Genomic DNA, 24,686 nt, shown 5'->3' with positions numbered 1-24,686 from the left:
GCCAAAAAACATTGGAAGATACAAACTTTGTAAACAGACTGAATTTTTTTTTTTAAGATTTTATTTATTTATTCATGAGAGATACAGAGAGAGAGACAGAGACACAGGCAGGGAGAGAGGCAGAGAGAGAGAGAAGCAGGCTCCATGCAGGGAGCCTGATGCGGTACTGGATCCCGGGTCTCCAGAATCACGCCCTGGGCTGAAGGTAGGTGCCACAGGCCAAAGGCAGGCACCAAACCGCTGAGCCACCCAGGCATCCAAGACTGCGGAATTTCTAACCAGATCCTATCTTGTCTAAAGCTCAACTTATTATGAGTTAAAGTTATAGTTAAATAACAAGTCCAAATTGTATGTCCAATGTTGACTATCCTAAATTGTTGTTGTTCACAACCACTACCATCACACAAATCAATTATCAAGTAAGACAGAGGAAGATCAGAAAAAAAATGTTAGGCTTCAGTAAAGACAAATGTGCCACTAAACTATCAAGATTATATATAAGTAAAACTTAAAAATCTGGTTAACCAAGTTTTCTTTCGGAAAACCAGTAACAAAGGTTTCAGAAAAAAAAATCTCAAAAACTAATACAAAATCCTGACATTAGTTAACAAAAGCCTTCATGAAGTGCTTTCTTTTACACATGAAGTTTTCTTAACTGGGACAAATATAAGGCAAAAATCATTCCTAGGTTTACATATACATTCAGGCAATAATAATAAGCACAGTGGCCTTTTATGCACCTTTGAAATACAGCACCACTATATTATAGTATATTAATACTATGATTTTCATCAAAAAAAAAATCTGATTTCACAATCAATAAATTTCAAAAGATTACTAAAAATTCCCTTTATAAATTACAGCCAAGACAGATCCAAAACATTAACCAAAGGATGTCTTAAAAGAGGATTTTTAAAAAATCAGTTATATATGTATATAACATACATGATGGAGAGTCTTCAAATCGAGTGCAAACATTGGTTGCTTTAGAGCTTTCTGTTAATAGTTCTTCATCTTCCTCTTGCTCTGTTCTACGATGTCTGTAGCTGTCAAGTTCAAGATTAAATCAATTGATTAGCACTTTACCTTTAAGTACTAGCTACTATTTCAACGTAATTGTCAAGTGGCCAACAAAGATTCCACAATTTTTATAAGGCATTTAATACTAGAAAAGTAGGACAGCAGGATTAGTAAATTTAAACCTGAAATGTTTTACATGGATTTCTAAGATATACATACAATTATTAAAAATAGACTAACACTTGAGGTAATGTCACTTTGAGGAACTACACAGAAAACTCTCAAAGTTTGTAATTTATTTATTTAAAGATTTTAGTTATTTATTCATGAGAGACACAGAGACAGAGGCAGAGACAAAGGCAGAGACATAGGCACAGGGAGAAGCAGGCTCCCTGCAGGAAGCCCTATGAGGGACTTGATCCCAGGACTCCAGGATCACGCCCTGAGCCAAATGCAGGTGCTCAACTGCTGAGCTACCCAGGTGTTCCAAAGTTTGTAATTTAAAGTTACCTTTTAAAGTATTTTTGCCAGAAAATAGTTCCAGGAGTCTCATTTTAAAAACTATGACTTCTTTTTATATTTGAGAAAGTGAGCCGGGTGGGGGGAGGGTGCAGGAGCAAAGGAAGAGAGTGAGAAACTTAACCAGATTCCACTGAGTTCAGAGCCCAATGCAGGGCTCAATCTAAAGACCCTAAGAGATCATGACCTGAGCTGAAACCCAACAGTCAGACGCTCAACTGACTGTGCCACCCAGGCAACCCTTAAAAATTACAACTTTCAAAAGGTTGAGATTGTGCCATTTGAGACAACATGGATAGACCTAAAGGGTGTTATGCTAAATGAAAGAAGTCAGACTGAGAAAGACAAATACCATATGACTTCACTGGTAAATGAAATCTAAAAAAAATAAAATAGTAAAATAATAAACAAAAAGCAGAATCAGAACTATAAACACAAAGAAAGAACAGCTGCCAGAGGGGAAAGGTTGGGGTGCTGGGCAGATAGATGATGGGAGAGGGAGATAGAGAGAGGCCTCCAGTTATGGAACAAATAAGTCACAGGAATAAAGAGCAGAGCATAGGAATAGAATCAATAATACTGTAATATCAATATAAGAAAATAGATGATAGCTATACTTGTGATGAACACAAGATAATGTATAAACTTGTCCAATCACTAAGCTGTACATCTAAAACTAATATAGCACTGTATATCAACTATACTCAAATACAAATAAAATTTTTTTAAGAATCCAATACACTACAACTTTCACCATGGTGAGCATAAGCATAATGTACAGAGTTGTGGAATTTCTGTTGTACACCTGAAATTAATGTAACATTGTGTGTCAACCATGCTTCTATTAAGAATATATTACGTTTTAAAATAAGTAAAAACTACAACTTTCACCAAAAGCTGCAGAATATGCAGACTGGAGATTTAGTGGTTAACCAATGACTCTTATAGCCAGGGATTTATCAGAATTACTCAAAGCTTTTTAGAAATGCCCAGATTCTACATCCCAAGAAAGTTGGGATATACCGCCTTAAAAAATTAATTTTCTGCAGTTTTAATATTGCCAAATTTAATAGTCTATAAAGGGCTCAGGTTAATAAAAGTACTTACTCTCTAATTCTGAAGCTTCTAATTTTGTACCTTTATATTTTCAACAAATATTTTCATTTAAATTAGAAAACAGTAAATCTAATTTATAGCTTGATTTCCATCAAAACTACATGCTTGATGGAAGATGATAATCAGTCTTCTTAAAGATGCATTTCTTAAAAACTCAGACCAAAGCAGGAAATATATTCAAGAGCATTCTTGCTTGTTTTATATGGTTCAAATTAGAATGTCTTAGTATTCCTTGTCCTTCTCTGCATTCTAATCCTATGACACTGAGTACAAAAATATATCCTCAATAATAATTTATTCTCCACAAACTAGGAAAGAACTTTTTTAAAAATAAAATCTCACAGTCTAGGACACCTGGGTGGCTCAGGGGTTAAGCATCTGCCTTTGGCTCAGGTCATGATCCTGGGGTCCTGGGATTGAGTCCCACATCGGGCTCCCCACAGGGAGACTGCTTCTCCCTCTGCCTGTGTCTCTGAACTTCTCTCTGTCTCTCATGGATAAATAAATAAAATCTTTAAAAAAATATATCACAGTCTATTATTATTATCTATTATTATCAAGATAGTTGATTATTAGTTATAAAACTGAAGATAAAAGATAAAAGCTGGAATGTGCTCATTACTTCAAGTTAAGGGTCTGTTGACCATAACTATGGAAGAGAAAAATATATAGACTGTATACTTAAGGATAGTACCATCACCCTAATGACTTTGCATAAGCTAACTTTCCACTTAAAAGGGCTTGAAGGATAGAGAAGAAATCTCTAAACCAAGACTTCTTTTCCTCAATAACACTAGCTAAGACCAAGCTAAACAATTTATTATACATTTACTACAGAATATCTTTATGTTATATGATCTCAATAAAAGTGTTTCTTTTGGGATCCCTGGGTGGCGCAGCGGTTTAGCGCCTGCCTTTGGCCCAGGGCACAATCCTGGAGACCCGGGATCGAATCCCACATCAGCCTGCTTCTCCCTCTGCCTATGTCTCTGCCTCTCTCTCTCACTGTGTGCGTATCATAAATAAATTAAAAAAAAAAAAAAGTGTTTCTTTTACCTTATAGGTATAGTAACTACCTATACCATAAAAATACACATTACAGTATTTGTCATTTCCAAAGCATAAATAGCTGCAAGGGGCACCTGGGTAGTTTAGCCTACTCTTGACTCTGGCTCAGGTAGAGATCTTAGGGTCCTGAGATCCAAGCTCATGTAGGGCTCTGGGTGTGGAGCCTACTTGAGATTCTCTCCCTCCCTCCCACTGCCTCTCCCCCTGTTCACATGCTCTCAAAAAAATTTTTTTTAATTTTAAATAAAAAATAAATGAAAATAGCTGCACACTTCTCAAGTCTGAACAATTTAAATACATCTGAAGTGCAAATGTCTCTCTTATGAAGTTTCATACGTATTAAAACAAACAGGTGACACACAATGGATAAGGAATAAGATATATTAGAGGAGTAGAATAGCCCAGTAAGATTAAGGTACTGTGTTTATGCTTTTGATGAAAATTCCTTCAAGGTACAGCTCATGTTTTCATGTTTCTATAAACTGTATGGTAAATTTAACATTGTTGATAACAGTCTATAATCTCCTCTCTTAGATAATCTAGTGGATTTAATTATGGATTATTTTTCATTTTTCACTTTGGGAATTACGAGGTCATTTCAGGAAACTGAGATTATCCTAAAGCTGTTAATATCAAATCTATTAGTTATAACTAATTAAACACCTTAATTAACCAATCAGTACAAAAATTCCAAGAAAGTATTTATAAACTGAACATGTAAGTTACTTTACACATTTTAAACAACCACCTAAAGGCACCATACAACTTGACAATTCAATCTGCAGAACAACGAAGTAATACAAATTTGAGACAAACTGCTACGGCATAAATCATCACAACATTCTGTTCAACAACCAAAGACTTCAGATAAAAGTGATCCCCTTGATGCATGTATGTGGTTTATGCCTACAGCATACCCCAAAGCAGACTTAAAGTCAAGCTTGGATTATTCTAATTACTCCTATGGGATGTTAAAATAGGCTGCTTAAACTCTGCATTTGTTTCTTCTACAAGGAATGGATAACATCTGAATTCCATAAACAGTAAAATGCCGTAAGAGCTAAAGCATTACAATAATTTATACAAGTATGGCTACATCCCATCAAGCTAACTGGGGCCAAATAAATAACAGCCCTAAAACATTTTTTTTAATGAAGTGATTTTATGCTTCTAATGAATATTATCAAAAATTAATGTGTCAACTCTGAAGTATAAACGATTACTCACTCGCCAACTGATAGCAAGTTTTGTTTCTCATCCTTTTTTATTCGTGGGCGCCCTGGTTTCATCTTCAAAGGTGAGGTTGGAGTCTTCTGAGCAGCAGGCTGGATGAAATGTGCAAACAGCTCTGTCTGCTTTAATAAATACTCAAATCTATTTGCTCGATCAGTTTGCTGAAAAAATAAAACATTTTATCAAAATATTAATACAATTTCAGAGTCCAAAGTTTCAGCATGCCTTTATACAATGAACTCAGCAATAAAAAAGGAACTGTTGAGACATGTAACATAGGCAAGTTTCAAAAGCACTAAATGAAAAGAAAAAAAAAAAAAAAGGCAAGGCATTATACTGAGTGAAAGAAGCCAAATGCCGAAAGACTACATATTGTGATTCCACTTACATGAAATTATAGCTAGTGACAGAAAGCAGATCTGAAGTGTCAAGGGAATAAAGAGAGCAAACTTTTCAGGGGATGATACAACTGTTCTACATCAAGACTATAAGGTGGTTGATTGCATCAATCTGCCAAAACTCACTGATTTATACTTAAAACTGCACTGGGTCAATTATTCATCAATATAGTTGACCAAAAAATTATTTAATGCAAGTGAATTTAGGGATCCCTGGGTGGCGCAGCGGTTTAGCGCCTGCCTCTGGCCCAGGGCGTGATCCTGGAGACCCAGGATCGAATCCCACGTCGGGCTCCCGGTGCATGGAGCCTGCTTCTCCCTCTGCCTATGTCTCTGCCTCTCTCTCTCTCTCTCTCTCTCTCTCTCTCCCCCCCTCTCTGTGACTATCATAAATAAATTTTTAAAAAAAAAATTTTTAATTTTTTTAAAAAAATACAAGTGAATTTATTCAGAAATGGGAAAAATACATTGGTCATTTATCAGTGAAGCTGTGCCAAATTTTTAAAAGGTATCAGGTTAAAAAACAATTATTAAAGAGCACCTGGCTAGTTCAGTTGGGTAGGGCACATGACTCTTGATCTCAGTCATGAGTTTGAGCCCCACATCTGGCAGAGAGCTTACTTTAAAAGGGAGGATGAGGGAACCACCTGGATGGTTCAGTCAGTTAAGTATCTGCCTTCAGCTTAGGTCATGATCCTGGGGTCCTGGGACTGAACCCCGTGTCAGGCTCCCTGCTCATCAGGGAATCCACTTCTTCCTCTCCCTCCCCCTCCTCATGCTTTCTCTCTCTCAAATAAATAAATAAAAATTTTTTAAAAATCTATTGTTCATGAAATATTCATTAACCCAATGCAGTTAATACTATTTCATCCTTTCATGACTAACATCTGCCACTTTGAAATGTTCCTTATTATCACACTAATGGAAGAATTTAAACCAAAAAAACTTAAGATCCTTGAAATCAACATACTTCCCCATGATAATTTCCTGTAGAAGACATGCTTCACTTTTTTGTTTTTGAAGATTACAAACTATTTTAAAGTATTGTGATACTTATGTGTATTTTGCACTATTTCACTTTTCAATGCATATATAAATAAAATAAGAACAAGCAACTAGAAGATGTTAAGGATGAAAAAAAATCTATTCAATTACTGTAATTATATTTGGAATCGAATAAACTCTGGAAAGTAATTCAGATAGGTCAGAGTTAGACATTTTAAGGTAAAACCTATTCTGCAGTATTCAAAAATCACTAAGTATTTTTCACTTCTTTCAAAAGTTTTCAATCAATATTAACTTCTTAAATAGCCATTCAGTTCAACAACTAGTTTTGTGTATCTACCAAAGAAAGCACCCTCCCCCCTTATAATCCAATATCAACCTAAGGGATTATGAGATTGTCAGAAGGTGATAAATGTTCAGAAAATAAAGCAGAGTAAAAAGAACTGGGAATAGCACTAAAATTTTAACAGGGATAACCGGGAAAATCCTAAGACATAATGTTTCAACACAGAGGGGGATATGCCCCTCTCCTGTTCTTAGATCTTATCACATGTCTCTAATGTTTAAAAACCTTTAGTGGCTCTAGGTGTTTTAAGTTTTCAAAGTGTGCTTCATGACCCCTCAGAGCAAAAATATCCAAGACCTTCTATATGATCAAATTTCGAACTACTGCCTTAAGGAATTAAGTATAAATTTCATCACAGTTCTACACAAAAGTCAGTGACTTCAAAATTCTCACAACTCATTCATTTCAAAGTGGTAATGGTTGCAAAGAACCAAGGAGTTCAGAACAACATTTACAGACTAACCTTTTAGTGGAACTGTGGCAAGGGTTAAGGAAAAATAAGCAAAGACCTTGGCTGAGAATGAGAATATTAAAATAAAAATGATTTGAGATCTTAAAGAGAAAAGAGAAAACATCCTTAAAAAGTAGAAACAGTAAGATTAGGAACCTGAAGGACATAAATCATAAAATCAAATAGATTAAAATCAATAGCTTAAAATCAGCTTCTTTCTTTCAAACAGGAGGAAATGACACAGGGCAGTACAGGCCATACATATTTGAAAATAGAAGGGAAATAAATTAAAGGCCTGTAACTGTAGAAGAAGCCTGAAAAATCAGGATGGCAGAAATGAAATAGAAAACTTAATCAGAGTGGTAAAGTTTTTAAATAACTAAATGGGTTGTTGCACAATAAATACTGAAAGTCTAAGGGAGTAAAAACCATAAACCATAAATTTATTCTGATACCAATCAACACTATTATTTAGTTTTCTCAAAGAGTATTCAGCATCCTTTGGAACCAAGAATGAAGAATGGATACTGAGACTTACCTATGGTTAGGAACTAGCAGATGATAAAGGAGCTTGCTTAAAAGAAAAGTGTTAGTCAAGGAAATAACTAGGAGACTGAAAAACTTCAAAGAAATATATGGAGAGATTTGGAAGAGGCCAGATCATTATAAGGAAACAGATACAGACGCAAACAAAATAACCCATGCAATAAAAGAATACTGAATAGGTCAATGGAGAAAAAAGAGGAATTATGAGGTTAAACTTGCAAGACTATTAAAATGAAGTACCATCATGGACAGCTTGGGTATAAATTAAGAAGAACTGTCACTATCAGTAAATGTAGATGTATGAGATAGAATAAATGCAATTTTAGATATTCCTAAGAAAGACTTAAATGTCCAACAAACAAATGAAAATACAATGGCTGGAAGCATCTGGGCTAGAGATAAATGCTGAGAATTCAGTTTAAAGAAAACCAGTGATAGGGTCTCCTGGCTGGCTCAGCTAGTGGAGCGAGCACGTTACTCTTGATCTTGCGGTTGTTTGAGCCCCATGCTGAATATACAGATTACTTAAAGATAAAATCTTAAAAAAAGAAAAAGAAAACCAATGATAAGGATTGAACTGTTCAAGAAATGTTTAGGATGTGATAAAGGACAAAGGAACTGTCAATAGGGTATCAACAAGGGAAAAAAGCTCTCACAAGGCAAGCAAAAATTCTGAGGAGTGGTCAACGATATCAGACAAAAGTGAGATGAATGAAAGTAAAATTAAGCTATAAATGGGAAATTAGATTCACTAGTACAGTATTAGTGACAGAACATCCATTGTGATGGATTTGAGGAAATGAATGGGAAAAGCAGAGCTGGCAAATATATCTTTAAGTCTGACAGCAAAGATGTGGAACAATTACAGATATACACATATATAAAATATAATAGAAATCATATATAAAATATATATATATAAAAATGTCATTTCATGAAATCTTTCCATTACAACATGGATAGATCTAAGAAACTAAGTGAAATAAAAAGAAAAAATACCTTATGATTTCACTCACATGTGGAATTTAAGAAACAAGAGAAAAAAACAGACTTTTAAATATAGAGAACTGGTAGTTAGCAGAGGCAGACAAAATAATGCAGAGAATTAGTGAATAACTGTACTGTACATCTGAAGCTCATCTGAAGCTCACTGTATATTATACTGAAATTAAAATATATCATTTATGTTTTACATATTACTATGTGTATCATGTACATTATGTATCCATATATACATGTGTTCCTAAGTATTTTTAGGATTTTGAAACTAAGAGATTCAAAAAATATTTACTGATCTTGAAGAGAAAGTCAAAGGTTGAAGAAAAAGTACGTTTCAAAAAATAGTTCTTAAAATATACTATGTGCCAGATATTGTTCTAGGTGAAGACAGTAAGATTAAGACACTGTTTTTACTCTTAAAGAGCATATATACTGTGTTGTATTGTATGGTAGTATTATTATTTAACATGTTAAAATAAGATTTCAGGATCCCTGGGTGGCTCAGCGGTTTAGCGCCTGCCAAGATCCTGGAGTTCCTGGGATCGAGTCCCGTGTGGAGCTCCCGGCATGGAGCCTGCTTCTCTCTCCTCCTGTGTCTCTGCCTCTCTCTCTCTCTCTCTCTCTATCATAAATAAATAAATAAATCTTTAAAAAAATATTTTTAAAAAATAAAATAAGATTTCAGTATAATTAAATGAGTTTAAGCCATATAAAGCATTCAGAATAGGGCTTAGTACATAGTAAGCATTTGCTATTAGCCATTATTATTACTGAATCTGAACTTAAGCTTAAAGCTCTTCATAGGTTATCGTTAAGTCATGCTACAAGTTTCCTAAGGTATGAAATGTGATTCACTGTCTTTGAGGATTCAAGTAGAATATCATATGCTGTTTTGTAAAGATCTCACCCATATTGTAAAAAAGCTGTGGGCAAGGAGCATGTATTACTGTCTTTGTACCCAGTGAAACAGAATGATAGATCGATGCAGAATATACCCTGAATAACTACTTCTCTGGTTTTTTACTCTCCTCACTCCCTGACAATAAATCTCAAAATAAAGGAGAGTAACATATCCCTTATATTAACATAATACTATTTGCGTGTTCATGTAATACTTCTAAATTTGCTTTACATAGGCAAATAACAAAAATTACAGTATCCCATGTTACACCTATTTCAATTGGATATCAGTGCTTCAATGATAAAAATTAAATGCAGAAGTTTGGTCCATGTCACCACCTAATGAAAAGTTATTATAGACTCTATTCATATACCTAAAGCATACCATTTTTTCTTCATAGGTAGGATCTGGTTCTTGAATTTCTTTCTGCTTTCCAGGAGATGCATCATCAAATACTTCCTGGGAGGAGGGAAAAATCATGGATTGTTCTTCAAAATTAGTTAACATACTATTATTAAACTAATTTCTACTTAAAACACAATCTGAGTAATACATTCCTACTCCAAACTTGCTAGATACTTACATGGCTTTAGTATAACCAGATAGGATATCTTGATGAAATTAAATGCCACGATGACAACAACCTATTTAACCCAAGTATTTGAACTGCAGGACTATTGCAAGATTAAAACACAACACTATTATCTACATCATCCTAGAATAATAATAAAATAAATTTCAATAAATCTATTTTTCATTCAATAAATATTATAAAACCAAATTAGATGACATAGAAATTATGTTCCCTTCTACTCATAAAACTGCAATATCTACTGTGTTCTGCCAAATATATACCTAGAAATTATCATTACTCACTCTGATTTCCATCTTCTGGAAAAAATACAAAAAAATTATCATACATCCTAAATCGAATACTCCCTAACTACAATCTGATTCCTAAATTAGTAATAAATATCCTTTCTCGCAAATTTATTCACCCTGACATTCAAACGACCACAAACAAAAAACAGCAACAACTACTCTGCAAAGTTCTATTCATCTGTCAAAGAAACAACTAAGAACAGTTAGTAAAAGTATAATTTTCATTAACAACGTACAAAACTGTGCTTGGCAATATGTACTATAATAAAGCTACCACTGATTAAAAAACTGGGGAACTGGAGCAGGTACAGTACCAGAATTGAAAGGTCAAATTATCTATATTCTAGTCTAACTTCATTGCTAAGATCTTTAGGCACCTATGTTACCTTTAGGCTCATCACAAATGTCTGGTGTCCACAAATAGAAATGATAAAGCCTTCTACTAGTTTACTTCACAAAATGGTACTGAATATCATGAAAGGTCAAAATATACCCTTAAAAAAAATACGTTTTCCAACAATAGTCATTATTTCTTTCATAGTTTAAAAAAAAAAAAAAAAAAGATTTGGATTCCAGGTCAGATGATTATTGATATACAATGTACCTATCAGTCTAGTCTGTTGGCATACAGTGTACTGAAATACCAGTCTAACCAACAAAGATTAAAAAACAGGTTCCATCCATGTTGCCAAAAAAAAAAATCATAGTAAACAAAAAACGAAATTACTCCCTTATCAGTACCAAGCAAAAATGAAAATTTCACTGCATACAAAGAAAGCTAGCTAATATTCCTGGGAAGGTCAGCCTTGTCAGAAAAAAATTTGTAAAGGCCAAGACTTCATTTATTTTCTAATTTTGAAAAAAAAATCCACGTTAAATTCTACTTTTAAACAACAAAAAAAAAAGGCATTTAATTTAGGATTGCCAGATACATTAAATATATAGACTCAAACCTAGTTTTTATCACTGAACTTCAATGATTTCCAACCAAGTTCAGTTAAGAAAATGACTAAAAGTACATTTACTTAAAAAAAATTGTTTTAAATCAACACGAAGAGAAACAAAATCAAGACTAAAACTAGTAAATGAAGAAATTGATTTAAAAAATGAAATTACCCATGTTCCTATTTCAAAAAAGCAAAAATAAGTCATTCCTCAAGAAATAAAATTCTCGAACCTACTTCTTGTAAGAATATGACAGGGTAAAATATGTGGGAAATGGGTCCATTTCAGAGCCAGACCTGGGTTCTATCAGACATTCTACTTATCAAAAGACTCAATTTCTTTATTTGGCAAATAAATATGGCCTGGACTTCATTTGGTACTTGTTATGACATCAATATCCATACTTAAAACTTTAATTCCACTTAAATTTTAAAGTAGCAACTGAAAGGCAGTTTAGGCTTTAAAATACCCTGCTTTCTAATATTTAACCTCTCCAGTGAGATACTGGTTGTTATTGCAGAATTTGAACGACAGACCCTTTTGAGAGGCTGATGAAAACTATGGACACCCTTTTGCAGAGAATTGTCTATTTACACACAATTGCTTTCAGTGTCAAAGATTTTCAAACCCACTTACATACACCACGAAGCAAGAATTCAAGTTAAACAGTCCTGGTAATTCAAAACAACCATTTAAAACCTTAAGAAAAATAAGCAACACTTGATAAGAATTTGAAGCTAAAATCAAAACACTTAAAAATACAGGATATCAATGTCCTACTGCACTAAAACCTACCCTCACCACAAAATTCTCTCATAAACTATTAACGTGATGTTACGTCACCCTAGATTAGACCTTTGGTGCCCAAGTAAAACTTTGGTACGCCAAATGCTCCAATGATAAACTGCACTTCCATTTACGTATCGTGTTAATTCTGCATCAAGGATCCTTTTCAGAGCAGTATTACCTTCACTCCTTCTACCTAAGGATGGAAAAAATCCCAGAAATCTGTAGGCCGTGACTATAAAATAACTCAAAACAGACCGAAGACCAAGAATAAAATTTGGAAGGAGCAAGCAATTACTTTGTTCCCAGACATCACAAAGTCTTGGAGCATGCCCAAGAGACCCGCCTGGCAGCTCCCCAAACTTTCCACCCCCGCAGCGCTGTCACCATCCCCTGGCCAACCCTAGCTCTGGAAGGGAGGCTCGACTAGCGAGCAGTACCAATTTTCGGGGGGGGGGGGGGGGGTTGGGGGAGGAGGGTGGAAGGAAGGCCAAGGCCCAAAAAGAGGAATTGCGCTGAACATGAAAGCCAACAGCCCCATTGTCATTAATTCACCATTCACCCATCCATCCCCTGACTCAAATTAGATGGGGGTCCAAGACAGCTGCTGCTGCTGCCTTGGTCGCTTTCCCTCCCAAAGGAACAGTGCCTGGGAGGAGCCTCGTCTCCCTCCATGGGAGCAGCTGCGCCCCGCTTATCCCCACTGCGCACTCGGCCTTCCAGCTCAAGCCATTGTTTCTGCCCAAAACGGATACCGCCCCCACAAGGCCTGGGATGAAGAAAAACAAGGTCTGGGCCCTCGGACGCACCGCTTTTAAATGCCTTCCTACCCCGCGCATCCTTCCCTCGCCACTAAGGGGCATCTCTCCCTACCTTCCCGCAAGTTTAGTGGAAACTAAAAGCTAGAATCAGAGATGGGGGAGGGAATTATGGGAGTTTACCGAAAAAAAAAAAAAAAAAAAAAACCCACAGAAAACAAAAATCGGGTAGGTCCTTCTCGGCCTCGGTAATCAATAACATGTGTTTAATAACAGCGTTGGAGAATTTGGCAAGATTCGCTGGAGACAAATAATGTAAACATGAAGTGCCAGAAATCCATCGGAGTCGGCGTGGGGAGGTTAAGCACAAGGGCGCAGGGTTAATCACTTCGGATCCCAAGGGTCCGAGGCCGAGTTTGGATGCAGGAGGGGTGGAAAACGGCTCTGCGTGCGATCACTGAAATCCGGGCGAGGGAACCGGCTCCCCCTCCCCACTGCGCCCTCGCCCCGCGCCACAAGCCACTCTCACCTCCATCTCGGAGTCCGCGGGGCCGGAGCCAGCCGCAGAGGGAGTCGCCTGGGCCGCGACGCCCTCCGGGCCGCCTTTGTTGCTGCTGTTGCTCACGCTGCTGGCGGCCGGGGCTGCAGGCTTGGAAGGCGCGCTCTCGGGAGGCGGGGGTGGCGGAGGCTCCGCCGCGGACGACATGATGTTCCGTGTGCGTCACCCGCTGCTGCCAGAGGCCCGGCTCGGCAGAGATGAGAAGGCCCGGGCCTGGGTGGTTACGTCGCAACGAGCTGACGGAGGAGCGAGAGGGCCACCCGAATGCCCCCTGGCGCCGCGGCCCTCCTACGAGCCGGAACCGGGCCCGCAGCCTCCCCCTTGCGTCCGCCTCCTCTTCCGCGGGGCTCGGGATTCGAGCGGCGCTTACCTCACGGCGGGAATCACGTCGACAAGAGTGGGCGGGGCCGCCTGGGTCACCGAGGTCAGGGAAGGCGGGTTGATTTACGGGAGGGCGGAGGGTTGGAGTTAGGGGAAAGGAAAGCGAAAGAGAGACCGACGCCGGGAACTAGCTTCGCCGCCCCCTTTTCTTCCTCGGGGAAAAAAATCATCTATCTCACCAGCATCCAGGACAACTACCTACGCCACCGACTTTCAACCCTCGCGAGATTAATAGTTGGCTGATTGACTAGGTTCTGAGTGCGCCTGCGCGTTCCCTCGCCTCACCTTTGGCCACGCCCCCGGAGGGCTCCCAGCGGCCTCCAGGGCGAGGAGTGGGCGTGGCCTCGGGGCCGTGTGTGAAGACGTAGGTTTGGGCGTCGCTCCGAGGCGTGACGCAAACGCGGGGTCTAACGGCTGTGCTCGTCCGCGCTCGCCCCCGGGCTTGGCGGGGGCGGATGGCACCGTCTGAGAACTCGCCGGAACTTCGCGCCGCGCATGGAACGCTGCTGTGCGCGGAGTTTAACACTTTATCGCCTCCGCTTATAGGCGTGACGCCATGGCGGTGACGTTACGGTTATCCCAAATGACGTCTTTCTCGTTGTCTCATGAAAAGTTTGTGTGATTTTTCTTTCGTCTTCCCATGGTAGCTATATTCATCATTTCTAAATTTCTTGTACTTCGATACAAGTTGGACTGTATTTCCTCCAAATTTACATGCTAAAAGTAAAAAAAGAACTATGCACGTGGCCACGTGAGAAACGAGTAACCAAGGAAGAGAGGCGGTGGGTTGTGTTTTCCTCAACCACCAAATATTCAATAAAAAGTACCTTCTTTCATTAAGAAATGTTGCAGGCAGGGGATCCCTGGGTGGCGCAGCGGTTTGGCGCCTGCCTTTGGCCCAGGGCGCGATCCTGGAGACCCGGGATCGAATCCCACGTCGGGCTCCCGGTGCATGGAGCCTGCTTCTCCCTCTGCCTATGTCTCTGCCTCTGTCTCTCTCTCTCTGTGTGACTATCATAAATAAATAAAAATTAAAAAAAATAATCTAAAAAATGTTTTTAAAGTACAAAAATGTTCATTACATAGTGTCAATTGAAAAAAAATTTTAACAGTTCAAAAATATAGATAAAATTTGAAAGGATATTCATAAAAGTATTGAAAGTGGTGGTGTATATGTCCTAACTCTTTTGTGTTTGTATTTTTTATTTTTTAAATGAATTTTTATATTATTATATTGAGAAAATTTATTTTTAATATTAAAAAATGTTCTTTTACCTAAAAAAGTTCAGGTATCAGGGTAAAAGTTAGTGTCCAGGGTGGTATCTGACATATACACACAATAAACAATTGTTTGATAAAAATGTATTTAATATTGACATTGTTAAGTAGGAAGAATATAACATTTAATATTTGGAATATTTCTCCACTCTATAATAATACATATCTTGGGCCCTGTTTTGGAAACCCTAAAAATATATGTAAGTATGTAAATGGAAGGTTCTTAAGTCTAAGTATTACTGGAATGCCTGTGTGGCTCAGTGTTTGTCTGCTTTTGGCTCAGGGCATGACCCCAGGGTCCTGCAATCGAGTCCCACATCCGGCTTCCTGCAGGGGGCTTTCTCCTTCTGCCTATGTCTCTGCCTCTCTCTTTGTATCTGTATGAATAAATAAATCTTTTTTTAAAGAAAAGTCTGAGGATTATTTAAGGGAACCAATAAATAGCAAGAAAAGCAATGAATAAAACTGCCTTTAAAATGGCAGTTGTCTTTTAACGTGCGTTTATACTGTGAGTTTCTCATACAAGCATATAAAATCTGTATAGGAATCTTAAAAATAGAGGAGAGATACAGAAGAAAGAAGAGAAAACAATGTTTGAATCCACTAATCCAACATGAGGAAAAGAGAAACAAATTTTGAGCAGGGTCTAGAAGCAGCAAGAGAAGCTGCAGAAAATGCAGGATGCTGGGCAATTGAGCTACTGGGATATTAGTAAGTTAGGTATATAGTACTTACATGGTGGCCAAACCACAAAGACCTATTTTTCTTCAGAGACTAATAGGTTAAATTAATAGCTAGTTCTGGCATTGATAGTGTAGTATAGGATTAGTGTAGTGGTAGGAGAGTAACCCCAGAGTCAGGCAAGCATGGATTCCAGCACAGGCTCAAGAACTTAGTAGCTGCATGAATGCAGGCAAGTTATCTTTCAACTTCTTTGAAATCAGTGTTCTTGTATTTTTATTATCTCAATTTTCTATTGGGGTAATAATCTCATAATGACATCATAAAAATTAAAGAGATTGTGCATGCAGTGTGTTTAATACGGTATCTGACATGGAGTGAGCTCTGTGTTCAAATATTTCGTATTCTAATCCTGAGGAATCATAAGCCTAAGAATCAGTCCTGTTGGAGGAAGAATAATATTTTTAATAAAGAGAAAGGTAAAAGGAATGATTTCAAGAAAATCCTAGAAAAAAATTGCTGCTTTAGACATGTTCCAAGAAATAGAATGTTACAATGTAAAAACATATTAGTATTCCATCTCAAATATGCAAATACATGTTGTTTACACTTGAAATTTCCTCTGTTAGATTTAGTGTGCAGGAACAGCATGTGCTGTGCTGGAGAGTAGAACAGAGAGATGTTGCCAGAGGACAAAAAATGCCTAAATCCAGAATTCTCAGCATTTTGGCCTTGAATGATGAGGGAAAGGAGTTAATTTTTTAAAAAGATTTTATTTAATTGAGAGAGAGAGCAAGCAAGTTCAAGCAGGGGGAATGGCAGAGGGAGAGGGAGAAGCAAGTTCCCCACTGAGCTGGGAGCCTGAAATGGGGCTTGATCCTAGGACTCTGGGATCATGACCTGAGCCCAAGGCAGATACAGCCAACCTAGCCACACAAGTGCCCTGGGAAAGGAGTTAAGGAAGTTTATCAAGAACAAAGTAGGAATGCTGAGCCTCCCTTAATCACACACTTATTTTATTTTATGAAAGCCTAGGAAAATAAAGGCTGTTACTACATGAAAACAATACAAGAGTATTAAGTTTGTGAGAATCTGTGAATGGAGATTTCCAACAGTAGATACCAATGATCACATCTTGTATGTATCATTTTCAGAATTCTTCTGCATGAGTCTTTTGCCATGTAAGAGCATTTCAGTTAAACAAAAACATTAAACTCTTAAAGAATAAACAAAGTTTAAATATATTACCCTTATATTTGGTCACCAGCTCACATCAGGTGGTGACTTTGTATCTGTTGGGTGTTTATACGTGTATTTATGTAATCATTTAAAGTTGCCTTTTCTTTAATATACACAAGTCAAAAATTCAAATTCTCTGCATTTCCTTCCCACTCATGAAAAATATTTTCTTCTTTATTTAATTGGTTCTAGGTAAAATACTCCTAGGAACCCAAACATTATTATCCAAAGTTAAATTTTAGCTACCACCACTCCTGAAATATTTTCAAAAGAATTAGCGATGGCCAAAGCTATGGTTAAGAAATTTGGGATTCCTTCGATACAAAGTTTGAAAATAAAAAGATGGAAAAATATGTGCCACAAACATTATTCAAAAGAAAGCAGGGGTGGCTATATCATTATTAGGTAAAGGAGACTCCAAAGTAAAAAAACTTACAAAGAGAGAATGTTAATCTACCAAGAAGGTATAACGATTCTAAATGTGCATGCAGCGAATGACACAGCTGCAAAATATGCAAAGCAAAAACTGAAAGAACTGAAATGAGAAGAAATCTACAATTATAGGTGAAGACTACAGCATCTCTCAATAACTGATAGAAAAATTAGACAGAAAATTAAGGATATAGAAGAACTCAATGACACTGTCAACCGACAGAATCTGCTCGACATTTACAGAACACTCCATTTAATAAAATAATACACGTTTTTCCAAGAACTCATAGAAAATATAAGGTAGACCATAAAGCAAGCCTCAACAAATTTTTAAAAATTGGAATTCTACAAAGCATGTTCTTCTCCCACAGTAGAATTGAGCTAGAAATCAGTAGTCAAAAGTTGCAAGGAATATTTCCAGACTAAACAACACACTTCTAAATAATCCATGGGTTTCAGAGGAGGCCTTAAGAGAAAAAGTAAATTGAACTGAATAAAAACACAATATATCAAAATTTGTGGAACACAGATAACGTGCTAAGAGGGAAACTACAGCAGTAAGTACTTACATTTAAGGAAAGGGAATAGTCTCAAATCTAAGCCTTCATCCCAGAAACCTAGAAATAGAGGAGCAAAGTAAAACCAAAGTAAGCAAAATAATAAAGGCAGAAGCAGAAGTCAATGAAATTAAAATCAGAAAAATTTAGAGAAAATAAAACAAAGAACTAGTCCTTTGAAAAGATAAAATTGACAAACTTCTAGGAAAATTGACAAAGTAAGCAGACAAATCACTAATATTAAGAATGAAACAGAAGTTCCTGCTATAGATTCTGAAAACATAAAAAGGATAACAAGGGAATACTACAAACATAAATTTGACAACTTAAATGAAACAAACCATTTTCTTGAAAAATGCAAGCTATCATAATTTAGATAATATGAAATTGACAATTTAAATAGAACCATAGCTATTTAGGAAATAAAATTTATAACTCAATAGCTCCCCAAAACAAATGTCTACGCCTAGATAATGTCCTAGAGAACTCCACCAAATTTTTTTGCACAATTCTATACCAATTCTACATAAACTCCTTCAGAATATAGAAGAGGGTAGGCTTTCCAATTTATTTTATGACATTACTATAACCAATCAAACAAAGACACTATAAAAAAATCAATATCCCTGATGAATAGAGACACAAAAATGTTTAATAAAATACTAGCAAATGCAGTTATGAAATATATTTTAAAAAGCATGTACCCTGACAAAATACCATTTATTCCAGAGATGCAAGACTGGTGGGCTATTTGAAAGTCAACCAATGTTATATGCATATAAAACTCACTCAATTATATTAGTTGATGCAGAAAAGGCATTTGACAAAATTTCAACACCCATTCCTGATAAAAAATCTCATAAAAAAAAAAAGAGAGGGAAACTTCCTCCACTTACTTGATAAAGAACATTCACAATACCTATAGCTAACATTATGCTTAATGAGACTTGACTGTTTTCCCTCTAAGATCAGAAGTAGGCAAGAATTCTGCTCACATCACTGATATTCAATATGGAGCTGGAAAGGAAAAATAAAAATGTCTCTATTGCAGATGACATGATTATCTACATAAAAATCCCAAGAAATCTACATAAAACATTTCAGTGCCTAATAAGTGAGTTATGCAAGTTTCAAGATACAAGATAGACATTCACAAATCAACTGTATTTCTAAAACTTACCAATAAATATGTGGATTCAGTTCAAATAGGCTTTCTAACAAATGGTTCTGGAGAAACATCTATCAGGAAATAAAAAAAAAAAACAGAAACAAAGATGTCACAGTTTGTACAAAAATTAGCTCAAAATGAATAATGAATTCAATGTAAAACGGAAAACTATAAAACTTCTAGAAAAAAAAAAAAAGGAGAAAATGCTAAGGACCTAGACCTAAGCATAGAGTTACTAAACTTTGAAACCAAAAGCATGGTCAATGTAAGGAAAAATTGATAAACTGAATCACAAAAATACTTGCTCTTGTGAAAAACCATCAAGAAGATGAGAAGACAAGCTACAGAGTAGGAGAATATATTTGCAGAACACATATAGACAAAGGATGAATATCTACAATATATAAAGAACTCTCAAAATTCAACAAGTGAAAAAACAATTTAGAAGAACACATCAGTGAGGGTGACAAAACATGAGAGGCACTTAACTCTGGGAAACGAACAAGGAGTAGTGGAAAGGGAGGTGGGCAGGGGATGGGGTGACTGGGTGATGGGCACTGAGGAGGGCACTTGGCGGGATAAACACTGGGTGTTATGCTATATGCTGGCAAATTGAACTCCAATAAAAAGATTTTTTTTTAAAAAGAAGAACACAGGGAAAAGAAGTAAAGAGACATTTCATTGAAGAAGATATACAGATGGCAAATCAGGAAAAGATATTCAACATTAGCCATTAGAAAAATGCAAATTAAAACCACAATGAGATAGTATCTCACACCCAACAGAATGGCTAAAATATAAAAGAATGATAACATCAAATACTGCTGAGAATAAAGAGAAACTGAACCAGACACTGCTGGTGGAAATGTAGTGCAGAGTTTATAGACCAAAAAAACACTGAGAATGGCTATTTTTGGAAAAGACTACTTTTTTCCTTGAAAAACAAAAGCACAATTTTATTTCTCTGAAACTATGGCTCCTAAGTATACTCTCAATCAGTTATATTAATTGTAACTGGATTTTTTTTAATTTTTTAATTTAAATTCAATTTGTCAACATAGAGTATAACACCCAGTTCTCATCCCATCAAGTGCCCTTCAGTGCCCCTCACCCAGCTATCCCATCCCCCCACCCACTTCCCCTGTTGCAATCCTTTGGTTGTTTCCCAGTTAGGAGTCTCTCATGGATTGTCTCCCTCTATAATATTTCCCACTCAGTTCCCTTCCTTTCCCTTATAAACCCTTTCACTATTTCTTATATTCTATATTGATGTTTGTCCTTCTCTGATTGACTTATTCACTCAGCATGATACCCTCCAGTTCCATCCACATTAAAGCAAATGGTGAGTATTCATCCTTTCTAATGGCTGAGTAATATCCCATTGTAGATATAGACCACATCTACTTTATCCATCCATCTTTTGGTGGACACCGAGTTTGGCGGTTGTGGACCTTGCTGCTATGAACATTGGGGTGCAGGTGTCCTGGCGTTTCATTGCATCTATATCTTTGGGGTAAATCCCCAGCAGTGCAATTGCTGGGTCGTAGGGCAGGTCTATTTTTAACTCTTTGAGGAACCTCCACACAGTTTTCCAGAGTGGCTGCACCAGTTCACATTCCCACCAACAGTGTAAGAGGGTTCCCTTTTCTCCGCATCCTCTCCAACATTTGTGGTTTCCTGCCTTGTTAATTTGCCCCATTCTCACTGGGGTGAGGTGGTATCTCATTGTGGTTTTGATTTGTATTTCCCTGATGGCAAGTGATGCAGAACATTTTCTCATGTGCTTGTTGGCCACGTGTATGTCTTTTTTGGTGAAATTTCTGTTCATGTCTTTTGCCCATTTCATGATTGGATTGTTTGTTTCTAAGCTGTTGAGTTTAAGAAGCACTTTATAGATCTTGGAAACTAGCCCTTTATCTGATGTGTCATTTGCAAATATCTTCTCCCATTCTGTAGGTTGTCTTTGAGTTTTGTTGACTGTTTCTTTTGCTGTGCAGAAGCTTTTTATCTTGATTAAGTCCCAATAGGAAGAGCAAGTTCTTGACCAAGCAGCACTGGAAACCTCCAGGGGAAGTCTGAGGGATATATAGTATATAGACCAGTATATATAGTATATACTATATATAGTATATAGACCAGAGGGTACCCCTCCTATTTTTTTCTTCCTTTTTCCAGTATACCTCATTTTTATATCAGACTTTAAATTTTCAAATTTTTTTCTCTTTTCCCATCTTAACTACGATATTTTACCACCTCTTGATTTTTAAGTTTCTACCTTTTTTGACTTTCATATTTCTACAACTACATGTCCTAGATATATTTTCCACTTCTAGATACCCTTCAACATACTCAACTTAATTTTGGGAGATATACCAAATATGTTTTTTTGTTGTTGTTGTTTTCTGTTTTCTGTTTTCTCTGCCTCATTTTGCTCTACAATGGCAGAAGTTTATACCTTCTAAAACATAACCAGCACGCACCCAGAACCAAGTGGTATGCTGTGCTGGTTCATTCTGTGAGATTCCCCATTCCCATTTGTCCCCCTCTTTTATCTCATTTATGTTTCGGTGGTCAATGTTGGGGACTCTACAAGTCTTTCTGGTTTACAGAAATTTGGGACTGAGCATCTTCTAACATACAGAACTTAATATACTCATAACCAAGAGGATTACCCTCTAGACAGTGTTGGCCGCGCTGTCCCCTCCACTTAGCAGACCCCGGGAAGTGTCAGCCACACTGTCTCCTCATCTCCGGGTCAGTGGCCAGTGTCAGCCACTCCTCTCCCAGGACACTGAACAGTGTCGGCCGCACTTTTCCCTCCTCTCTGTGGACAAGTCAGTGTCAGCCACGCTGTCATCTCCTGTCACAGGACACTGTGTAGTGTCAGTAGCGCTGTACCCTCCTCTCCCAGGACACCGGACAGTGTTAGCCGGCTGTCCCCTCTTCTCTGGGAAAACTGGACAGTGATAGCCATGCTGTCCCCCCTCTCCCAGACACCACACGGTATCGGCCATGCTGTCTCCTCCATTTCGGAGACACCAAGCAGTGTCATCCACGATGTCACCTCCTGTCACAGGATACTGGGTAGTGTCACCCGTGCTCTCCTCTCCTCTCCTGGGACCCCGGGCAGAGTCAGCCGTGCTGTCCCCTCCTCTCTGGCGACACCAGTCGGTTTCTGCCACACTGTCCCCTCCTCTCCTTGGACCCAGGGCAGTTCGGCTGTGCTGTCCTCTACTTCAAGGACACTGGGTAGTGTCATCTGTGCTGTCACCTCCTGTCACGGGAAACTGGGCAGTGTCAGCCGTTCTGTACATTCCTCTCCCAATACCCCAGTCAGTGTCAGTCCCACTGTCATCTCCTGGGACAGAAGACAGTTCTGGCCATGCTGTTACCTCCTGTCATGAACTCTGGACGGTGTCTTGTGTGCTGTTCTCTCCACTTCAGGGACACCGGGCAGTTTAGTCTGTACTGTCACCTCCTGTCATGGGACACTGGGCCGTGTCATCTGCACTGTACCCTCCACTTCAGGAACACTGGGCAGTGTTGTCCACGCTGTCATCACCTGTCTCGGGACAATGGGTAGTGTCCATAGAGCTTCACTGTCCCCTCCTTTCCTGGGATCATGGACAGTTTTGGCTGTCTTGTCCCCTCCTCTCTGGGGACACTGGTCAGAGTTGACCATGCTGTCCCCTCCTCAGAGGACACTGATCAGTGTCTGCTGTGCTGTCCCTTCCTCTCTGAGGACAGCAGTTAGTGTTGACCATGCTGTCTTCTCCTCTCCTGGGATGCCATACATCGTTGGCCACTGTACACTCCACTTCATTGACACCGGGCAGTGTCATCTGTGCTGTCGCCTCCACTTCGGGGACACCAGGCAAAGTCGTCCTCACTTTCACCTACTGTCATAGGACACTGAGTAGTGTCAGCCACATTATGCCCTCCTCTTCCGGGACCCCGGGCAGTGACAGCCGCACTGTCCCCTCCCCTCCACAACACCGGTCAGTGTCTGCCACACTGTCCCCTCCTCTTATGGGACCACGGGCAGTGTCAGCCATGCTGTCCCCTCCCCTCTGGGGACACCAGTAAGTGTCGGCCACGCTGTCCCCACCTCTCTGGGGACAATGGCCAGTGTCTGCCACTCTATCCTAACTCTCCGGGGACATCAGCCAGTGTTGTCCGCTCTGTCCCCTTCTCTCCGGGAACAGTAGACAGCGTCGGCCGTACAGTAATCTCACTTCGGAGACACAGGGCAGAGTCCACCACGCTGTAACCTCCTGTCATAGGACACTGGGTAGTGTCAGCTACGCTGTCCCCTTCTCTCCCAGGACCACGGGCAGTATCAGCCTCGCTGTCCCATACTCTCTGGGGACACTGGTCAGAGTCAACCATGCTGTCCCCTCCTCTCAGGGGACGCTGGTAAGTGTCAGCTCACTGTCCACTCCTCTCCTGGGACACCAGACAGTGTCAGCCCTGGTTTCCCCTCCTCTCCAGGGACAATGGTCAGTGTCAGCTGTGCTGTCCGCCCTTTCCCAGGACAGTACACAGTGTAGGCTCTGCTGTCCTCTCCTCTCAGCACCCTGGGCAGTGTCAGCTGTGCTTTCCCGTCCTCCAGGGACCCCAGCAGTGTCTTTTGCGCTGTCACCTCCACTTCGGAGACACCAGGTAGGGTCGTTCTCGCTTTCACCTACTGTCATGGGACACTGGGTAGTGTCAGCCACATTACCCCTTCCTCTTCTGGGACCCCAGGCAGTGTCCACCTCGCTGTCCCCTCCACTTCGGGGTAAATGGGCAGTGTCAGCCTCGCTGTCACCTCCTGTCATGGAACCATGGGCAGTGTCAGCTGCACTGTCCCCTCCACTTCAGGGACACCAACACATGTTGTCTGTGCATATCATGGGGCACTGGGTAGTGTCAGCCGAGCTATCCCCTTCTCTCCTGGGATACAGGGCAGTGTCGGCCGCTCTGTCTTCTTTCCCAGGACACCGGGCAGTGTCAGCCATGCTGTACCTTTCTCTCCCGGGAAAATGGTAGTGTTAGCGGCACTGCATCCTCAACTTTGGGGACACCAGGCAGTGTCATCTGCACTGTCTCTTTTCCCCCAGGACCCCGGAGAGTGTCTGATGTGCTGTCCCCTCCTCTCCCGGGACACTGGACAGTGTCGGTTGCACTGCCCTTTCCTCTGCAGGGACACCGCTCAGTGTCGGCCGTGCTGTCACCTCCTTTCCCGGGACACTGCTCAGTGTCGGCTGTGCTTTCCCCTCCACTTCGGGGACACCAGGTAGAGTCGTCTGCACTGTCACCTCCTGTCACGTGACGCTGGTTAGTGTCATTCGTGCTGTCTCTCCTCCTCCGAGATACTGGGCAACGTTGGCCGCACTGTCCCCTCCTCTCCGGGGACACTGGTCATTGTCGGCTGCG

At 39.3% G+C, this 24,686-nt stretch overlaps 1 protein-coding gene across 1 annotated transcript in view; it reads right to left on the bottom strand.

The window, feature by feature from the left end:
- SMARCA5 (SNF2 related chromatin remodeling ATPase 5) overlaps positions 1–14,158 on the bottom strand; it is a 40,252-nt gene extending 26,094 nt beyond the window's left edge. Inside the window, exons 1-4 of the mRNA XM_072773418.1 lie at positions 13,503–14,158; positions 9,987–10,061; positions 4,951–5,117; positions 946–1,046 (exon numbers count right to left, since the gene is read on the bottom strand). Of these exons, the coding sequence (XP_072629519.1) occupies positions 946–1,046; positions 4,951–5,117; positions 9,987–10,061; positions 13,503–13,679 (520 nt within the window). The 5' untranslated portion in view covers positions 13,680–14,158. The remainder of the gene's footprint in view (positions 1–945; positions 1,047–4,950; positions 5,118–9,986; positions 10,062–13,502) is intronic.
- Between the last annotated feature and the right edge of the window lie 10,528 nt (positions 14,159–24,686).

The sequence above is a fragment of the Canis lupus genome, chromosome 13, assembly GCF_048164855.1.
Source record: "Canis lupus baileyi chromosome 13, mCanLup2.hap1, whole genome shotgun sequence".
NCBI classification, from domain to species: domain Eukaryota; kingdom Metazoa; phylum Chordata; class Mammalia; order Carnivora; family Canidae; genus Canis; species Canis lupus.
Note: the sequence above shows the minus strand (reverse complement) of the source record. Positions and strands in the feature narration are given on the sequence as shown.